This window comes from Strix uralensis, chromosome 21 (assembly GCF_047716275.1).
Source record: "Strix uralensis isolate ZFMK-TIS-50842 chromosome 21, bStrUra1, whole genome shotgun sequence".
Taxonomy (NCBI): domain Eukaryota; kingdom Metazoa; phylum Chordata; class Aves; order Strigiformes; family Strigidae; genus Strix; species Strix uralensis.
In genome coordinates, this window is record NC_133992.1 from 6,485,617 (window position 1) to 6,506,970 (window position 21,354).

At 46.4% G+C, this 21,354-nt stretch overlaps 1 protein-coding gene across 2 annotated transcripts; it reads left to right on the forward strand.

Annotated features, from left to right (window-relative positions):
- The first annotated feature begins 1,174 nt into the window (after positions 1-1,174).
- Positions 1,175-21,070, forward strand: CIZ1 (CDKN1A interacting zinc finger protein 1). 2 transcript variants are annotated; one of them, XM_074891008.1, is made up of 16 exons: positions 1,175-1,395; positions 1,723-1,850; positions 3,929-4,044; positions 6,513-6,679; positions 7,724-7,859; positions 8,774-8,834; positions 11,695-11,774; positions 12,146-12,225; positions 13,284-13,466; positions 13,819-13,949; positions 14,369-14,453; positions 15,045-15,158; positions 15,478-15,657; positions 16,310-16,379; positions 17,470-17,591; positions 20,321-21,070. In XM_074891008.1, exons 2-16 carry the CDS (start codon positions 1,750-1,752, stop codon positions 20,924-20,926), a joined length of 2,232 nt encoding a protein of 743 aa, XP_074747109.1. In that variant the 5' UTR covers positions 1,175-1,395; positions 1,723-1,749; the 3' UTR covers positions 20,927-21,070. The 2 variants fall into 2 exon arrangements, with proteins under 2 accessions (XP_074747109.1, XP_074747110.1); XM_074891009.1 differs by lacking the exons at positions 1,175-1,395; positions 1,723-1,850 and adding an exon at positions 2,552-2,751.
- Positions 21,071-21,354: the final 284 nt, after the last annotated feature.

Genomic DNA, 21,354 nt, shown 5'->3' on the forward strand with positions numbered 1-21,354 from the left:
ATGTCCAAATGTTGCATACAAAGAATACTCACAAGAACTTTAGTGGTAGAATTAAGAACAGAACACATGGATTTCAGATTTATATTTATTTATACAACCTGAATTCTGTCTTTTGCATGTCTGGCTAATATATAGACTAGCAAGACATTTGTAGGATCATAAAGATTAACCCTCTCCCCCACCCCTACAAACTAGCCAGGCTGGTACCTGCTGTAATAGCACAATTACAGGAGCGGAGGATCACTTATGCAAAATGATTTGAAAAAGACTCCATGTGTGTTTTCTGCTCCATGTGTGTATTCTCTGGGATGATACTTAAGCTTTGATGCTTAACAGTAGAACATTTTCTCTGTGTGCAGACAGCTGTGGCTGGATAAAGGACTCTGGGTATTAACATGGCCAGTCATTGATTAATATGGATGGGCATCTCCAAATTGATTATTGTAAAATCAGGATGGTCTAAAAAGGCCCAAAGGAAAAATCAAGATATGCTGCTGCATTGCAAATTATTAATGCTAGCTGTGTATCACCAGTAACTGTGTTCAGCTTACAATACTTTCAGCTCAAAATCAATTCTGAGGCCTTTAATGAATCAAGTAGTCTTTACTGACGTGACTAATACGACTATAAAATAAATTATTTCAGGATGGATTCTCTGGAATGGCAAAGAGCAGAAATGCATCTTTACCCTTGCTAGGTTTAAAAGAAATGACAGTCCCAGTATATTTGCAAACAGAGGCTGTGTGTGCTGAACACCCCTAGAATGAACTCACTCACAGAAAACAGGTGCTGCAGGAAAGGTTTTGCTGCAAACTCACAAAAAAAAAAAAAAAAAAAAAGGACCTGCGAGTCATCTCAATCTACAGCACTGAGTAATTTTGCAGAAGTCCCTGTTTGTTTTCTTCCAGGTTCTCATGGCAGGCTTGCCAAGACGTGACCACAGTGAATGGCCAGAGGCTCTCTTGGGTTTTTTCCATCTCCTCGGCGAGATGGTTACCAAAGATTCCCCTGGACTATTAAAAAAAACACAAAGAGCAGAAAGCCCACGCTGTTGGATGCCATCTGCTCCCCCTCTTCAGCCGCTTATTCCATTCCCCCTGCCCAGCCCTGGACAGATGGTGTCCATCCCCTCCCAGCCCTCTCGAGGGACAGGGGACCTCGCTCCTGCTGCTGTGCGGGGGATGAGAAATGGAGGTGTTGCAAGCTGGGGCGACCTGAGAGGAGGCTCCGGGGGTGATCCCGAGCCTTGCGGAGGCGGCCGGCTCCTCCAGCCCCGCCGAAGGAGCTGCCTCCTGCCTGGGCTGGGCCGGGAAGCGGGGCCGGGCAGGTGGTTATTGTCCCCGGCGGGAAGATGGAGGCGGCTGGCGGGGAGCGGTGATCGCCGCGGGCTGCGCCGTGAGTGCCGGCGGGGAGGGGAAGGGAAGGGGCCACGGCGCCCGGCCCGGCCCCGGCCCCGCCGCGGCTTTCGCGGGGCGGGCTGCGGGCTCGGCTGGCAGGGGAGGGTGGGAGCGCGTTTTGGGAGGTGGGGTTTGGAAACCTCCTCCACAGGCTGCTGCTTGCGATGACCCCGGGGGGAAGGAGGAGGAGGAGGCAGGGGGGGATCGGCTCAGTGAATGAATGGGCGGCAGCGGCGGCGGCGGCTCCCCTGCTCAATGGCTGCTGGGCTGATACGCGCCAGCCCCGCAGCCGGTGCCTCCCTCGCCCTCCCGTGTTTTGTCTCAGGCTCGCCCCGCTCGGGGCTCCCCAGACATGTTCAACCAGCAGCAGTTCCAGCAGCAGCTGCTGCAGCTCCAGCACCTCCTCCAGCAGCAGCAGCACCACCACCACCCCCCGGCGCAGCAGGGAGGCCGGTAAGCGCCGCTACGCGAGGCCGGGGATCTCGGGCCTGTCCCGGGGGACTGCTCTCCTCCGCCTTCCTCCCCTCCGTCCCTCCTCGCCCCGCGAAAGCCGCGGCGGGGCTGGCTGCGGGTCTGCCCTCCCCCGGCGGGGAAGGCGACAAAGGGAGGCGGGGGCGGGCGTGGGGGGCGCAGGCCTCGATCGGGGCAGAGCCGGGGGGGCTGGAGGCCTTGAGGGGCGGCGGGGGAGGAGGAGGAATGGGGGGGCCGGGGGGAGGTGGGGGGTGTGTGTGTGGGGGGTAATGCCTGAGGGAGTGGGGCGGGAGGGGCCGGGCTGTGGGGCGGCACACCCCGCTGTGGGGAGGGCGGCCGGGTCCTGCCGGAGCCCTTCAACTCTTCCTCCAGCGCTCCGGGCGGGCCGCTGCGCTCACACCGCTCCGCTCGCTGGGTCGCTCCCGCCGCGGAGTCCCCGCGGGCGCGTAGGGTGACCCCGGGCAGAGCGTGAGGGAGGGGCCGCTCCGGGGCCGGGCGTCTCCCCTCACAGCGGGCGCGGGCCCGGGCGGCCGCCGGGCCGAGGTGGCGGGAAGGGAGCTTGGGGGAAAACGCCTTTCTCGGCAGAAAATGCTCACACGCACCTGACGGAGCCGCCCTCAGTAGAGACACAGACTTTATTTTATTCCCGAACTTCACTTATTTACTTATTTTCTTTCTCTGTCTGGGTCTCCTGGCCTGGGTGTGATTATTTAACTTATTTCTGCAGTGGCACCAGCGCTGAGGGTGTGACTGAGCACTGTGGGGCGGGGATGGAGAAAATCATGTTTTGTTTGTTAAAAGACAAATGACATCTGCCAGAAATAAAAAGACGAATGACCGGGGTTTTCCTAAAAAATGCAAGAGAGAAGACCAACTGTCTTGGGTAGGAGCAGTTGTGCCTGATGAGCTTTGTAGAACTAACACAAATTCTCTGAAATTATGCATTTATTTGCAGTTACTGCTGTCTTTAAATCCTCATGCTTTGTAAATTCAAAGTAATGGGATGTGAATTTAAGAAGAAAGTTAATTTGTTATTTAATAAATTATAATTAGTTTATCGTTACAAGGCGTATGTCGGAGAGGTAGATGGGGGAGTCTTTCCAGTCTGCTAGAAATACAAACCTCTAAATCCATTGTTTTATGTCTTATATTATAAACAAAGCTGCCCTTAAAATGCCAGTATGGGGCTGACTGCTAGGTAGCATGGATGCATCTTACACCTTTGAAAGTATGATTTTACCGGTATAAATATCTCAGCTCTGAGACTGGAACAATCTAGAGCAGCAAACGTGAAGATGAGCTGCTGAAAATTCCGTTCAGAGGGTTGGGTTTTTTTGTCAGCGTGGATATTTTGATCCATGTTTGTACCTCTTTACAGCCCTGACAGATTTAGCTGTATCAGCAGTCGTGCTTAGAGGTGGGTCTGACCTTGCAATCTCCTGAAGAAGTGCCTGCCAGTTTCTTCAGACTTTTCTCTCATGTCTGCTCCACCCTCCTTAGAACTGGAGAGTCTTTCTCCGCTCGCTTCTTCCTCCTCATGTTTTAAATATGAAGGCTGTGCTTTATTTTTCCATCCGGTTCTTGCAGTTAGGGGGCACCATTTACAGTTATGACCTGTCTGGCTCCGTGTGGGAGGCATCGATTTTGGAAAAATGCGCTTTAAGCTACTGAGAAAACTCCCTGTTTTTTAGAACTTCTTTTTTGTTGTTGTGTTAAATGTAGCTGCTGATCTAGATCGCTCGTTTCTACTGACGAGTGCTGCATAATTCTGTAGAACTGCAGTCAGCTCCTGGGCTTTTTTTATGCTGCTTGACAGGCTTTATGTGGGCTTGGTGCTAAGGAGTTCTCTCTGACCTCAAATTCCTTGATAGACAATCTGTCAGCTTTGGAAATTCCAGGAGAGTGGAAGAAAGAGGATACAGTGCCGGTGTATGGTATCTTTTCATGCATGTATATCAGCATTTCAGCCGTTCTCTACTCCTCCGTTTTATACTTGTTAGGTGCCTGGAATTGTGGGGTAGTTTTTATTGGGTTCTTATGATTAATGCCTTCTTTTCCAGGGGTTTGCCACCACCGCAACAGCAACAGATGCTGAGCTTACGGGCAACAAATCAACCATCGCTGCTCAATGCCAATCCTATGCTTCAGCGGGCCTTACTCATGCAGCAGATGCAAGGTACTGTCGTTATGGGAGACGCTTACTTATTGGAGTTATTTAATCATCCTTCATGGACTGAAACCATAGTATGGCTATTTCTTGCTGAACCATTGCAGTGCTTGTATTTGGCAGTTCCGTTTGTCATCCCTTTATTTTTTTCCCCCTGTTCAAATTTGTCCATAGTCCACATCACAGAGGTTCTTCAGTTGTTGAAAATCCCATGTGCCCAATTATTCACGACCGGGAATAACACTAGAAGGTATCATATAAAGACACATAAATATGCGTCTTCCCTCTTAGACTTGGTGGAGAGATATTTTTCCATCCATATATTTAGATAAAATACTTAGATTTTTATTATTTGTTTGTCTTTCTTGGTTGGAAGGTTAAAACAGTTTTTGTTCTCTGTTACATACACGCTAACCTTGTTTGCAGTAGATGCTCGTCTTTGTCCAAACTTAGTGCAGTACAAAGTATATTGTGATGGAAAATGGTTCGGGTTTCAATTGTCTTGTGAAATTTCAATTCCCTGAAATGACTGTAATTTGTGTGGTGGATAATATCACTGTTCTTCCATCACTGTGTTTCCACAAGTGGATTTTTTTGCCAGATGTGATGTTTTCAAAAAACACATTTATGAAGCTGCCTTAATAATAGCATTGCTAACATAACGTACTAGGAATAAAGCTGTGTCTTTATTTTTGCTCATGTCTTAACCTGACAGTTCTTTTCAACACAGAAAATCAGTACCTGGGATAGTTTTAAAGTGCCTAGTTTAGATTAATGCCTGCAGTTTTTATCTTGCCTGTGAATCATGCCCAGATGTGAAGACAATAGATTTATTCTGCATGTTGTTAACTCTCCTTTTGTTCTCTCTTGCCCATTTAACGAGAGGGCTCTCTAGTGACTCCAGTGGCTCTCTACAGATCTCTCTCAGGTTGTAGTGAAACTGGCAGTGAAAAAGACAAGCCACGCTCTGAAGATAGGTGTTTATATTTGTGTCAGGAAAAAAGTCTGACTCCACTTAGTCAGCCATACTCTTTTCAGATATGTTTGATGTTAGCATGGGCTGACCTTTTCCCTAAAGCAAAATCTCTTATTGAGAAGTTGTATTTAAATAGTATGCCAAGGACCTGAGGCAAATTAGATGTGAGAGCAGGATAAGGTATGTTAATGAACGCTGTACATGCACTTTGTCTCAGCGTTGTTCCTCTTGTTTTCGCTTCTACATGCTGAGTTGAGTTGTGACTTCTCTTTCAATAATCTACATCAGCTAGCCACTGGTAACATGTAATAGGGTTGCGATGTCCAGCGTGGCCCTTCCTAGGAATCTGAAATATTTTGTCATTCAGGTTTGGGTTACATGTAAGAATATCTGATGCTGTAGTATTTCTGTACCTGGGAAACATCAGCATAAATAATTCATTGACTATATGTGGCTTCAGCAGTGGGAATAGGAAAAAATAAATACTTCAAGTTGAAATGGATGTGTGGTTTTTTTAAAGGTACTAAACCGAGAGCAGGAGATGATTTCTTGCTTTATAGACTTTTTTAATACAGCTATGACTTTTTACAGTAAGAGATTATTTATGGTAAGTAATAAGAGATTAGATTACTTTTGAAGACAAACATGGGAGAGTACTTCCTATTGTGTTGCAGGCTTTAAACAGTGTAGCTTGTTTTTTCAGATTTTGGGTGCCTGTCTCCAAACTTCTCTGGCCTGTTTTGACAGCTGCCAAAAAGCCAGAGTATGCACTAATTTAAGTGAGAAATGAAGAATTGTCCAGGTTCCCAGAATGGTGGACAGCTTCTGAGGGTATAGCTGAGGCATCTGTGCACTTCCATTCCCTCACCCCTGAAATGGGGATAGCAGACTGCCTTCGTAAGAAAATGTTGAGACTTAGTTAATAGTCTGTGGATGCTGAAAAGAACTGTTCAGAAAGCAGAGCATTATAATTGGAAATGGCAGAGTCTCAAGTGTCGGATTTTAGGTTGACATGTTGAGCTTGCATGACAACCAGGTGGCAGAGAAGACTGTGGAATCTTTTGTTTGAAAAGTCCAGTGTTGTTTTAAATGAAATGCTGTTACTGTCTTGTGTTAAACAGCATCCATACTATGGCGTGAGCTGCCAGCTGCACAAATGTGGGATGAATTTTCCTTTTTTACAGGGAATTTTTGTAAAACGAGACGTTGTTTGTTGCAAACACAAGCGCTAGTGTGCTCAGATCAAATAATTGCTCTAATGATCTTAGCCTGCAGTGACAATTATAATTAAATAGTCTGATACATAGTAATAGTTGCTATCACATCAAATTGTTCTGTGGGGGCTGAAGAGCGTAGAGCATAGAGCACCCATACAGTGCCAACGTACAGGGGTTTGCAGGGAGGAGCCCTTCCCCTCTCTACCTGCTTCTTGTACAGGTGGAAGATTTTCTCTCTCCTTGGCACGCCGCAGGGTGGTGATGCTGTGTGTTTGCATTTATAGGAAACCTGCGTGGATTTAACATGACAGCGCCAGCACTGCAGCAGTTTTTCCCTCAGGCTACAAGACATTCCCTCCTGGGGCCACCACCTGTTGGGGTCTCCTTAAAGCCGACTCGGCTGGGCTTCCCCAGCCTTCCCTTCCAGCGGCAGAACCGGACCTTTCGCAAGGTGGGCTTGTAGTCTCCAGCTGGTCGGGAGCTTTGTGCTCCTTTTGCACTTGCAGCAGTTGATGGTATTGTAGGTGGAGAACAAAAGAGAAGGGAGAGAACCTTACAATGAAGACTACATTTTGCACCACGCTGCTGACACAGAAATGCAGAAATAAGTCCATCCCTCATGTTCTTGTGGTTCATATTTACATTTATGATGCAAAGGTTTCTTGTCACTTCTTGCCCAAGAGAGAGAATTCTTCATAGCAGAACTGTTTAAACCCAAGATATAAAACGAGCCTTTAGAAGTATCAGCTTCAAAGTAATTAAAATAGAAGAAATCCTGGTTGAGTGCTTTGCTCTTCAGAGGCCAGAGTTCTGCCCCATTAGCCTTCCAGAGCAGTTGTTCCCAAACGACTTGCTTATACCATGGACATGTCGCTGCCTCTTTCAGTTGTTTTTCCTTTTTTTAAGATCAGGATCATATTTGTTCCTGTGGATTTTGTAAAATCTTTTTTTTTTTTTTTTCCCCAGTAAAAACCTTTCTCATTTTCCACCATTAAGATGTCTTTTGTATACTGGAAATGGTTCTTGCATTAATTGACTGGTACTTCCCTCCTCTTAGGTTAGCTTTCGTACATTTGGGCCCATTCTGTTCAGGAGATGTGGTGGATAAGGTAGACTTCCACTCTTGGACTGTCCTTTCTCCAGAGTCGAAAGGAAGGGGGATTATTTTGGACTATTCTTTTTCCCTGCCCATGCACCTCTTGCTAGAGTCCCTCTGAAGTGACCCTACTCTCTGCAAGCAGCTGGGTCTCCTACAGCTGCTACTTAAAGCACTGGAGAAGTGTCATGGGCTGCCTGTGGAGGTCAAGTACCTTGCTCTGTTTAACCATGTAAACATGCCTGAAGCCAGGCAGTCCCATTTTAAACCATCTATTCCCTTCCATTACCCTGTGCTGGAATTCCTGTTCCTGCCCCACAATAAAACTCCAGTGCTTTGGGCAGTGTGTTGGGTTTGAGGAAGGACCAAGAGCTGGCAGTGACTCTCTGCCCATTGCAGGACTTCCAGAGGGTCCCTGACAGGAAGCGGGAACTAGATCCTGGTTCTTCATCTCAGACACAAGGTGATGAGAAAATGGAAATCCCAGAGGGAGTGCAGGCAGGGTCAGAGCAGAACAACTCCTCACCATCCACAGGTAAGGGGGAGCCTGTAGTGAAACAAATGCTTCTAGACATTATAAAATTCTCATGGCTGTTCCCACAGCAAAGACTGGAGATGACTTTAGTCTTAATCAGCTACATTTCTCTCTAATTGTAAATACTTAAACTGCCTGTGATGGCCCTCTGCTATATGCTTCATATATCCTTTTTAGCTGGATATTTTTGGTTTTTATAAGCTAGCTCCATATCTCTCCATTGAAGCCTCTCAGAAGTCACTTTGACAGTGAGCCTCATTTAAGACGGGGGAAAAAAACCCAAAACTGTTTTGAAATTAAAGCTTCCACATTACCTTACTCATGCTGAACTCAGCGTCTCATGGAGTCAAACACATAAAGCAGACCCAGTTGCAATCAACATGCTAAGGAAAAGATGAGTTGAAAGGGAACTCGTACTCCAGCTGCCGGCGCAGAAGCTGCTGGCCCTGAATCTCTTACAGTGTCAGATACAATACAGATGTGGGAATGTTATTTCTGACTGAAGACTGTCTAATCTAAAAATGCAGGCATATGATGAGGTTGTGACTAGCGTATATGCAGTGGCAAAAATTACCTGATTAAATGGTTGCTGTCAGATAGATATGTCACCTTGACTTACATTAATGTTCCTGTGATCTGGGCTCTTGTCACCTAGGTATGGGACTGAGACCCACTTAGCAGACATAAACATAGATTTCTTTCTGGACGACACCTCATACAGTGACATCTGCAATAAAACTCAAATCTCTTAGGTCATTATCTAACATTGTCACTACAATTCTCAAATGCAGAATAAGCAAGTGTATAGTATTATTTGCTCTAACAGAGCTTTATTGGCATTGGCCATTCAGTTAGGGAACATGCTCAGGGTGGCATGGTCTGCTTTGCTAAGGAGATCTTCTGTGTTCCTGCAGAGCCAAGAACTCCAATAGAATCTGCGTTGAACACTGAGCCTGCAGCAAAAAGACTGAAGAGGTATTTATTGAATTGGGTGTTGAAATAGTTACTGGGTTTAGAACTGTTGTCTAATTTTATATTTTAATAATTAGGGCTGTACTGTACTGGCCTGATGTCTAACATGTAGGAGGTATTTCAGATGCTCGTGGACAATCAGAAAATCTCATGATGCTTGCTGAGATCCAGGGTGTTGTAGGGTCTGCTATGGGTGATCCAACTATGGGAGTGAAAAATAAGAGATGCAGCTCATGTAAATGTGCCTGCCAGGATTCTTGTAAGAAGCAGAAAGGTTCTTTTCTATTCTGATATATTTCTCTAATTTTCTTCCCTAAATGTCAAAAAGGGAAATGAGCAGCCATGTATCAGCAGAGAGGAAAAGCCTTGGAATATATTAGGTTACAGTAGGTGTAGGAGAGGGCAGTTTATTTTGAAGTATGAGAAAGGGAAGGGAATCTGTACTCCCTAGTATCCAAGCCTGGGTCCATGAGTGGTGAGTTCTGTATTCCCTCTGCAAGGATCGTCTTGCCAGTACCCCTGTCTGCTGGGTAAAAACAGACAAAGGCAACCCCATGATCTGCAAGGGATGGCCAGCACGCTGGCCGGCTTGCTGGCCACGGCGGGCCCATGGTGGCCCTCCCTGCCTCCTGGTGGGGTGCAGGAAGGCAGAGACCGGGCTGCATTGCCATCTAGTGGGAAGGCACGTCACGGAGCTCCTGGTGCCATCTGTGCCGCGCTGCACCTCTCCCAGGACTGTCGCTGTGAGCTGGTGCGGAGGGAGTGAATCCGGATTTCTGGAGGCATGGATTTGAGAATTCTCCAACATATGTTAATGACTATGAGTCAGGACTCCTGGGTCCTCTTATCTTCCCTGTTAACAATTCACCGTGTGGTTTCAGACAAGTTTCTTCACCTCTCTGTTTCCCATCTGTGGATTAGAGATTAATGGCTAGCTTTAGGGAGAATATTCCAGGATTACTTTGATGTTCAGATATTACCTTGATCATGTAAAACATTAAAGAGTGATAAATATTATGTGAGCAGGGACCATCGTGAATTATGGACTCTGATTAGCAAGAAAGTGAATAAATTCAATTAATGCTAAGTCGAATGCATTTGAGCCTATGCTTTGTTAATCTGTTTGCCAAAACTAATTTAATTTTAATTACATTAATATTTAGTAGGGTATTAATCAAAGTCCTGTTACATACACTGAAAAAAGAATCAAGTTTGAGGAATGACAGATCTCACTGCAGCAAGCCTGCTATTAGGAAAATCCTTTCCTAAACGGTAGTTAGGGACTGCCAGATTTGATGCATATATTATGGCTGGTATTTACTTAGAATAGATCATTCCTTATCTTTTTTTTTTTTTAAAGTGTTTCTGTTTACTTCCAATGAACAGATGATGGATTTCTAAAAAAATAGTTTACTCTTCTCCTATTGCCCTTCACAGATGAGAAGGGTATTCCCCCCATCCATGTCACAAACTTTTGTTTCGTGCTTCATTGTTCCATTTCCCTTTGGCCAGGAATACCAGCCTCCTCCTTCATTTCAGGTTTTTCCCACTTCTGCCTTTTCTCCTATGTACCATCTGTATGCCTGGAACAACATCCTCATTCCAGTGCAGAAAGCACTCATCATCTTCAAATCTTCCTTGAACACCCACTTCTTCTAGCATGGCCTGACAAGTATCCATTATAATACCATTTCCTCCTTAGATCATGGTCGCGATGGGTTTTGCTCCGCTAGATTGCTCCTTAGATTTACAGTTTAGACTGCAGACCCTTGCCCTGGAGTGCTGTCACCATCTGTGTGTGGTATAGTGTTGAGCCTGCTGGCAGTACTTGACAAATAATGTTAATGCCAGCCACTCTTGTTTTCTTCATGTTTGCACTGCCCAAACCCTACTGCATATTTATAGCCATGTAACCCAGTTACATTATCACTTATCAGTCTGATAAATCATGTGCTGCGTGTGTGTTTGGATCCCTGGATGCAATACCTGCATAGTCTGCGTTCTTGCTTGTGTAGAACTTGCTGCTCCCTGTTCCCTGTTGGCCGAAGGACACCAGCGGGTGGGATATCGAGCCGGCCTGAGAGAGAAGGCATTCAAGCCATGGTGAAAAGTGTTAGCCCTGATGGCAAAAGGGGAGATGAGAAAGATATTGTAAAGTACACTTTGTGCCCTCTGGAAGTCAACTGTTTATTTTCAGCAGTCCCCTTGGGATTTTTTTTTTCCTTAGCAGATCACAAGTACCAAATAAAACAAAGTCCTTTTGAATTGCATCTTGTACAGTTCCACTTCCTCCACAAGCAGAACTGTAGGGACTCTGGAACAAAATATGATCGATATGAATAGAGCAGGCAGTTCTGATGAAGTCCCTGTAAGACACCATTGAGAACCCTTTCAGTTCTGACAGGTGTCTGTTCCCTCATGCACAGAGCAGCCTGGAGTACTGTCCGGGTATTGCAGTTTCCCTGCAGGTCACCAATCAAGACAGGAGTGAGCTCTCAGAGCTCCTATTAAGAATATTTCCTGTATGAACTTATTTCCCTGTAGACCTCTGGCAGGAGAGGGCAGTGATCCAAAAAAATCACTTGTAACCTTCTTGTCCAGATTATTTGTTTGCTGTTTCTGAATCTGTTCTAGAATGCCCACTCTTCATTGTTTTTATTTATTTCTGCTGAATCCTTGCCTGAAATGCTTGGGGGTTTAGTGGACAGTTCTTAGTTAGGGTAGCTTGGGGTAGTCCAAGGTGAGTAGTTGGGGTAGTCCAAGGTAGTTGGGGTAGTCCAAGGGGACACACCCCTTGGTGTGTCTTCTGAATCTCTTTGTCTGTAACATGGCAAATAATGTTATTTTCTTGATATCCTTGAAGTGTGACTGAGGAGTCTGCATTAGAGGATGCAATGGACAGCAAGGAAGCAGGAGAATCAAGCACCCATGTCCGAGCTGATGGTGAGTTGCTGGGCACCATGATTTGCACTTTAAGGGCACTCTTTGCTGGAACTGCACCTGCAGATCAGCACCTGTAGATCCTGTGGGTCTTGTCAGAAATGTCCTTCCTCCAGTCATACAGGATGGGGAAAAGAGGAGAAAATCTAGGAACCAAATCCAAACATAGTCCCCTAAAAACTGCTGCCTACCAAGTGCAAATGATGGGAAGTTTCCCTCTTGAATAAGGATTTCTTTGGAGAAAGGTTTGTGAACTGGGCTTCTGGCCAACAGCACTGTGAGGAAAGCTCCCTGACTTCATTCACCTGCTGCTTTGTTTTTTCTGTCATTGCTCTTTTGATTTAAGGCAGTTTAAAAGGACTCTCTCTTCTTAGGTACAGACAATGCAAAGGAGTACACAGCTGAAGATCTCTCTAAAGAGAGGAAATTCTCTGAGGAACCAAAGGCTCCTGAGGTGAGTAGACACCACGCCATACAGGCTGGGGTGGTGCAGAACGTACAACCTCCCCCTCCATCCCAGAGAAGGCCGTTGCCACTGGGAACCAGATGGCACCCACGTCTGGAGCTCTGTCTCCTGCTGGAAGCTGTTGTCCCTGGCAATAAGGCATAATACGTCTGCAATTAGTGCACAGTCTGCTCTGACTTGCTGCTTTTGTACCTCTGCTAGCCTGCACCTTACCTACTGCTAGCTGTTTGTGGATGCTGGGGTTCGTTAAGATTTCAGCATTCATCTGGAAAGATCGAAACTTGAATTGAAAGAGCCACTGAAAAATATATGTATGAGGGCCATAGCTAAATGCATCCCTTATGTTGCTGAAGAGCAGGTGTAAAAAAATTCAGGTGATGGTAATAAAGATGCAGCTGCTGTGGCACTTGCAATCACAGCAGGTATGTGCAGATAGTGGGAGTCTGTGGTTTTGAAAAGCAGCTTGGAAAAATGAGACACAGGTGAAGCCAGCAACCTTGAGAGTCTTTTGCATGAAATACCTTGCCCACAGGCTAGATGTTAAACCAGGACCTTACCCTGTGTAAATCTGTAAGCAGACAAAGATTTAACCCATGGTGTGAATCAGACTTGATAGTCTTCCATAATTGGAGACATTTGTTGATGTGATCGAATGCATCATCCTGCCCTTGTTGGAGTTCCTTACTCTGTCAGGTGTGGTGCTGAGTTGCCTTTAGTTCTGCAGTGGAGAAACGTGAGCTGATTGTGTCCTTTACCAACACATTATTTGTTGCTCCAGTTTCCAGAGCCTGAATCATACAGTGTCTACAGAGGCTGTAGAAACAACCTCTGTACTAACAGGCTTGGTACTATGACACAGGGATTGCTGATTTGGCAGTATTGGGAGAAGGAGTGTGTATGAGAGTCTCTGATCAGCCTCCTGTGGCTGCAAGCTTAAATGGATTTTCTTAAGGGATAGAGAGCTTAGGTTGGATACAAAAAGCAGGTGTAATTTTTAGTGTCTTCTACTGAGAGATCGGACTTAACTTGACTCTTTCTTTTGGCAGGTGTTGAGCTCTGGAGGTTCACTGAAAGTGACTATTCAGCAGAGCAGTGAGAGCAGAGCGATCAGTACAACAGCTCTGAAACCGGGGCACTGGACCTGCGAGGTGGGCACAGCTGATCCCAACCCCGAATCGGTCCTTAAATTCTACTGTTACATCTGCAAGACCAACTGCTGCAGTCAGCAGGTAAAAATCCACAGGCCTGACCAGGATACGGGTGGTCAAGAGAAGTGAATTAGATGGCTGGCTGCCATGGGGAGGTGCAGCAGGAGACTTGTTAGTAAGGGCTTGTGCTTCAGGAACAAGGAACATAAAAAATGATGACAGGCATGCAGATAAAATAAACCTCTCCTGAAGAGCTGGCAGTCAACCTGCTAGCGAGCGAATGTGGGTGGATCCACAGGCAGCCATGCTCTTAAGCTTTTATACCATTTCATTGTTAAACAGCAGTCAAGAGAATGGAAAGCATAGCTCATGCCTATTATTTTCTCTATTTTGAATACATTTAAATGGATTTTTTTCCTAACCTCTCTCTTAGAATTTCCAATCCCACATGGCTGGAATTCAGCACCAGCAGCGACTTGGGGAGATTCAGCACATGAGCAACGTTTGTTTTGTTTCACTACTGCCCATGGTGAAGGAGCAGAAGGTGCTAGCAGAGAAAGATGGGTAAGTGTTGGTCTGTGCTAGAAAACTCAATCTGAATGTGAACCTACATGGGTTCTACACCTCCTTACTGCACCAGGGTGCCCCTTTGTTCTAGGTAAGGTACAAAATCCCTCTGGTTTCAGGGGCCTTAATCTCCTTCAGGCAACTTCCTTCCTGTTGAAGGATACCAGTGTTGACTTTGATCTGCTGTGTAGTTTTTAATACAGTAGATCAGGTAGGAGATTTGTTTTAACTGGTGCCTTTCTGTTAGTGTGAGCTAAAGCAACCTATATAGATGGCTGCCAAGGGGAGAAGATAGATCTGAGCCTGTAAGGATAGCAATACTGGGGAAAACAATGCTGAGAACAGATTGTGAACTGCAGTATTCCATGGAGAATGTAAAAAGGTGTGACTTACAGATATATCTGTTGTCACTTCAGAGAGTCCCAGCAGCGATGGTGTAACACTTGTCAGATACACTTCACGGGGGATCTAATCAAACATCGCAGGACCCAAGAACACAAGGTAACAACCATAGCATGATTTCATCTTTGCACTGACCTTTTGTGGGGATTGAGTGGAAGTGTGTAGCATGTCCTGCTCCCCAAGCAGCAAAGTGATTGGAGAGATGCACATGAAGTTCTGCCAGTAACATCCTCGCCGTCTAAGGGCGCTGCCGTGCTACCTCCAGCCTCTGAACACTGGCACTGGTGGAGCTTCCAGTTGTCATGCTGTGTCAGTGTGGCCTGAAGCACCTCTAATTTATAATCCTTGACTTTTCTCAATAAATATGGCCTATCACACTCAATTAATTAATTGGATGGAGGAATTGGTGGGCAGCCTGTAAATTTTCAAGCTAAAATTTAGGCAGGCCATCATATTTACTGGCTCCTAGGGGAGAAGTGCCAGCACACCTTTAATAAGCCACATTTGCTCTGCATGTATTCCATCTTTTTGGCAGATAAGAGCTAGGGAGTCCTTTCTGCTGAAAAGAAGACTCTCTCTGTGGTGTCCCTGTTTTAGATGCAGGGCTGTGACTTTGTTTCACTCAAGATTTATCTGCATTCCTCCAAAGGGTGCCTCTTGTGACCTGCTGAATTGTGCCTCTTTTCTTAGCTGGCCAAACGCTCGCTTCGTCCTTTCTGCACTGTCTGCAGCCGCCACTTCAAGACCCCTCGCAAGTTTGTGGAGCATATGAAGTCCCCTGAGCACAAACAGAAAGCTAAAGAGGTAATACTGCCTGAGTGGAGAGCTGTGCAGGACTGGAGGCAACAACACTGTGGAGCAGATTAACTTTCTGCTTCCCTGACTATTGCAGGGATGAAATTAAGATGTGTGGTTCTTCCAACCCTGGTTTTTCATCTTTTGCTGCTCTTCAGTGGTTAGAGCGTAAAGAAATTGAGTGAAAAAGGGGCAAGAAGTTAGATGTGATAGCATTGTGCTTCTCTTGCAGAACCTTCTCATCAAATGCATTCTGTTCAGAGTCTGGGGTCTTCCTTGGTTAAATGGAGAGTGCAAAGGTGATCTGTTTTTTTTCTGTACTTGACAGGTGAGGCTAGGAGAGAAGGAGTTGGGCAGCCCAGAAGATTCAGAGGAGTTGATCACAGTGGATGCTGTTGGCTGTTTTGAAGATGATGATGATGAAGAGGAGGAGGAGGAGGGGGGAGCTGGTGAGGAGGAAGATCTGGATGTAGTGCTGATAGAGAATGAGGATTCTGCTGCCAAGCAGGTATGCCATGTAAAAGGAGAAGGAATGGCCTCTCTGCTGTAGGATCCTGTGACTTAGTCGGTCTTTGCTGGTTGAGCTCAGGGTTTCAAGTCAGGGTCCAGTCAACCTTGCACCCTACAGCGGGAGGGTGAGGGCTCTGGGGTTCTTCAAGAGCACTGGATGATGCAAAAGAGAATCAGGCACTACGTGTGGAATGCTGGAGGGTGTTTCTGCTGTGCTGCGCAGCTCCTACTGGTGTCTTCAAATATTACCTTGTTGAGGAGCACAACCAACGTTTTTTCAAGGGAAAGAATTTCTAACAAAGACATTGACGTAATTTCTTTGAATAGCCCAGCAGTAGCTTGGTCTCAGAGCAAACACATGCGTGAAGGTTTATCTTGATAAATATTTTCCCAGTAGAGAGCAGTTACCAAGGAGGAGGTAAATGGCTAAGCTACTTCAGGCTTGGAGTGCAAGGGGGTTTTTTTTAACCCTTGTAATGAAGTGGCCTGCTGACATTGGGTTTTGTATCTGGCCCTAACCAGGTGCTGTGCAACTCTGTCTCTGGTATGTGAATCCTCTGATTTGCTCCCAAGCTTACCAGAAGAATGTAAGAGCCCAGGAAGGGAATTGGCATAGATACAGTAGGCACTAACATTCTTTTGGTTTCCAGACTGGGCTGAAGGAAGTGTCTTTGGAGGATTATGAAGGAAGCGAGAAGTATTGTCCAGACACAGCCTATGGTAAGCAAGCAGAGTTAACCACAAAGGCCCACAGAGCCTTCTCTGGCCACATCCTGTATCTGTAAGAGAGGATGGTCTCCACCTACTGCTGTAATGACTTCTTGGGCCATGGGTGCTCCAGCATCTGCATTGGACTGGGGCAGGTCACTGCTGCCTGGAGGAAGAGCCTAAATGTTGCTTTATTACTTTGTGATAAAACATAAGGATGTGATTGATGTTTGTCAGCTGCCTTTTGCTTTGAAGAAGAAAGGATGAGAGCCAGATACCTTACTAAGGTAGGAAGTGGGACAAGTAGGGCAGGAGTACTGAAGAAAGTAGGTAGCAAATGAGGGATGCTCCGGAAAGATGGGAGCCTGAAAGCATGTTGATTAGAATGCTTTCCAACAGAAATGCAGCTTGTGTAGAGATACTGAGCAGTACTGACAGTATCGAACTCTCTGCCAGAGCCCAAACTGTGCATGTGTCCTCCGCTTCAGAGCCCCCACGCTCTACCTAGCGGTTATCCAGACATGTTGCTGGACTGGTGGGCAGTTTGCCTCCAGATGGCTGTCTCTGGTCCCCACCCTGTAAGCGATTCTGACTTCAAACCTCTAACGGCCACTCGTGTTGTGAGGAGGGCAGCTCTGCAGAGGCTGTTTTGTGCCCAAGGAGAGCTCTGTTTGCACCAATCTTCCATATCGCTGTAACCTTCCACTATCGTGTGGCAGATGGAATAATGATTCATGCTGTGAATGTTCTCTGCGTGTTCCTCTTGCGCGCCTGCTGTCTTCTGCTTGGTTTGATCCCATTACATTAGATCACATGTTCTCTGTAGTTTTCCATTGTATTCTTTTTTTCCCTTTTCCCCCCCTTAATGCTCTGTGTAGTTTCTTTGCTCTGGCAGCCAGATTTCTCTCTGAATATCAACCACACAGCCATTCCATGGTAAGATGAGATATTCAGCAAGTCATCTTGCAAATCCCCGATTAACAGAAGCAAAGCTTTCCACTTTCCTTTTTCTTCCTCCCCTCCCCTTCCCTTTTAACATGCTTTCATTATTTGAGTTCCATTCAATGTGATCTGTGATTTCCCTTCCCCTCCCGTTTCGCAGGCCTGGATTTTCTGGTCCCCGTCGCAGGTTACCTCTGCAGGCTGTGTCACAAATTCTACCATAGCGACTCTGCTGCCCGGCTCGCACACTGCAAGTCCCTGATGCATTTTGAGAACTTTCAGGTTAGACCCTTTGGCGATTGCATGGCCTGGCATTTGTTACCCCTGTGTGTGTCTCTTCAGTGTGTCCACCACGTTAGCTGTCTTGTCTTCAGTCCATTTCCGTCATCCTGCGTGTCCATTGTGCCATAGCTTTTTCCTGGTGTGCTCTGTGTTTGTCTCCCATCACCCCTGTAGATCTGAAACCAGTCTGGTCCTGCTTCCCAGCTACTGCTGCTGTCACCTTGTTGCCCATTTCTGGCTGGAAATCTTCCTCAGAGCTCTGTTTGCTGAACCTGTGGAGTCTGTTGTTCAGTCTAGGCCTCTTCTCTGTTAGACAGATTACAGGTGGGTCAAGATGGGGGAAGAACAAGAGACAGAGACTGTTCCTTTTAAAGAAAGCTGGTACTTACGCATCTTTTCATGCGATACTGCAGGAACAGCTCCTTTAGCCAAAATTGTGGGTGTGATTCATCCATGAAGGGCCCTGGTAAAATCAGCTACTCACCTTAGAAATCTGGAAATTTGACATAACAGACTCTATGTGATGGAAACTACAAGCTGGTTAGAGTCCACTTGGTCCCCAGGGTCAGCCTGCAACAGGAATTCAGTCTGTCTGTCTGTCTGCTCCCCTTTCTTAGAAACTCCTTAGCACAAAGCTCTGCCAGCTGATGCTGCTCCTTTGCTTTACTGGCTCCACCTAAAGAAGCCGTATTGCCCCTCGCTGCTTTCGTATCTAGAAGCTTTTCCTACTGGGCTGGCCTGGAATCTGCCTCCATCGTTCTGTCCTTGTTGACTTGCCAGGGGGTGAGGGGCCTGGATTAGTACCTTGTGGTGGGTACGCAGGGCTTGCACTGTCTCTGCCCTCTCCCGTGACCACTGCCTGGGCCCTGCCTGTGCAGGAGAGCGGTGTTCCCTGACCCTGGCAAGGAGGGAGGCTCTCACACTGACTTTGTCCTCTGCCTGCACCCAAAACCTGCTCCAGCAAAATCCACTGGTGCTTCCCTAAACACTTTGATAGTGTTTAAAAAAAAGAAACCCAAACATGCCCCCCACCCCCCCCCCCAAAACTTTTGTGTTTTTCTTCTAGTCTTCAGACAGGTTAACTATTCCTAGTCAACTGTCACTGCTCCAGCAAGGGGTGGGGTGCTGCAGGAGCCAGCACTTAGAGCAGTGGATTTGGAATGGCAAGTAGCAGGAGAAGACCACAGCTGTTCCTTCATGGTTGCTCATCTTCTCCCACTCCTGCAGCTAGTCATTTCAGGAATGAAGGAATCGGCCTTGCAGTTTTCCTGGCTTATTTTAGATCAGCTTAGAGTGAAACTGCAGCAGCAGTGTGTATGCCTCCCTTTTGGCCCACTTAGAGCTGAAATCAGACGCTCTTCAAATGGATGCCAGAGTGACTGGGGGGGATTATTTATGACAAGAGTCCAACCTTAAATATCTGCAGGCAGATAACTATTATTTTTGCCTGCCTAGGTGCCTTGGGGTTGTCACAGTCCGAGTTAAATCATTGCCAGTTTCTGGGGTACTCTTATCAGAGTAGCTCAGCAGAGGGTTTCAAAGCAGAGAATTGTCTGCTGGTGAGGCAGTTCACAGCATCACTCTGAAAACAAATTGGCATACTTGAACCTGGTTGAGTTTAGGTACAACATTATGACTTGACTGATCTAGTTCCAATGCATTATGATATTGTGCATATCCCACTATTTGAGGACAGAGAAAGAACAAGCCTGCAATGATAAACTGAATTACAATGTAAAGCTGCCCAGGTGATGTGCTGTAATTCCACATTGCAGATTACAGCACCACTGCTTAAGGCAGTGCTGAAAGCCAGTGCGCTCAACATAGTCTCCTTAAATTGTCAGGTCTAATGCTAGTGCCAGTTCAAGGGATCCTTTAGCAGAAAGCTGAAAGTGAGTTTATTGTGGAGGGAAGAGCTGTGGAAAAGAGGGAGCTTTATTTCTTTAGCTCATGCTCTGCCTGTATCTTGAAGACCAAATTCCTACTGCATGTTAGCTAGCTATATGGAGTTGTTTTTCTGAAATCCAGTGTTGAAAATGGCTAGTAGCCATTTTAATCTCTTCACAGACCTCTACTGGCTCATCACGATAGAGAGCGCAAATGAGTCATTTTACTGATGGTATGCTTACCTTTATTCTGTAGAGAACCTCCATACCTTGTAATAAGAAGATATTCTTGATATGGTAGTGTTCCTGTCAACAGTTTCACTGACTGCACAGATTGTATCAAGTGAAAAAATCTTAAGCTCTCAACTTAAGTCTTGTTTTGGCTGATAAACATTTAATCACACCTCTGTAGCCGAGGGCAGCGCATAGCCTCCTATATCCAGGGTACATGTCCAGAGTTATGTCCTGGCAGTAGCTGAAGCAAGAGCTGTCACTTGCACTGTTACATCTACAGAGTCATGAGTCTGACAGATTAACAGTTGCCAGAACATGATTTTTGTCTCAGGAGCCACAGGTCTGCCATGCACTCGCTCAGCATTAAGTAATGCAAGAGGGACTTCAGTTTTTAATATCACCACTTTTCCTCACAGGAGCTGACCCTTCTCTGCTTGAAAGCCTCAGCAGCCAGGCCAGGAGAGCTGCCGAGACAAGTCGTGCCCCTGCAGATTGTAGCTGCCACTCACCACTGTTTTTGTACAGGTTTTCCTGGACCAGCTGCCACTTGCTGCAGTGACGGGAGCTGAGCTGGGCTTGTCTCTCACATTGCTTTGTTTGTATTTGCAGAGATACAAGGCAGCGAGGCATCGTGCCACAGCTGCCTACCCCGAAGCTCCTTTGCATTCCCAGGGCTCCAGCTCCCAATTGCTGGATGATCCGAAACAGCCTCCTGCTACAACAGCAGAGACCAGCAAGAAGGTGAATGATGATCATGGCATAGACAAGGAGGGTACAGAGCTGTCAGCCCCGCAACAAGAAGCTTCAAGGTCTTTGGAGGGTAAGGGTGAGCTGGCCACCTCTGTAGCAGAGGGCAAAAGCCTAGCCAGCGTGACTGACGATGTATGTGGAGTCGTGGTTGTAGAAGAAGAAAACCTACAGGAGGAGAGCAAGTCCACTACCACTGGTGCCGGTTGCCCACTCCCTGAAGAGAACCGCACCGTAGGGGAGTTGCTGGGACACGCTGTGTATGAGGAGGAGGAAGCTGATGCAGCCAGGCAAAGGGAAGGCACAGACGACTGCCAGGATCCAGGGAGTGGAGGGGGTTTAGGACAGAATGAGGCAGTAAACACAGGCCAGGAGGCAGCAGCAGAGTTTTCCTCCCTGGCCAAAGGTGAGACAGCCAGTCTTACCTCTGCTGGGTGCAGACGCTCTACTAGGCGCAAACCCAGATAGAGTGGCCTTAAAGGGAGAGCCCTTTCCATATGATATTTGCTGGAAATGTTTATTTTCTGAGTCTTTTAATAGAGCAAAAACCTTCAACTTTACTGCTGTTTTTATTTTAAGAATAAAATAAGCCTGGCTTTAGCGTGTCTAATACAGGATGGTGTTGGTTATTACTTGTCCAGTTGGCATGTAGCAGTTATGTGGAAAGACTGAGGCTTGGATTGTTGAACCAGAAAAATGGTAATGTGATTTCCACCGGGAACAGAGTTCATGAAGTAGATGCACACAGATTTATTTCTCACTAAGAATTCTTTGTAGTTCCTCTCATTTCCTATCCAGGCAGAGGAAAAGTTTATCTCTTGGGAGACTCTGTGCCCAACTTTGCTCCTCAGAACAGTTTCCTTTCAAAGATGCACACTCCTGGACAAGCACTGTGT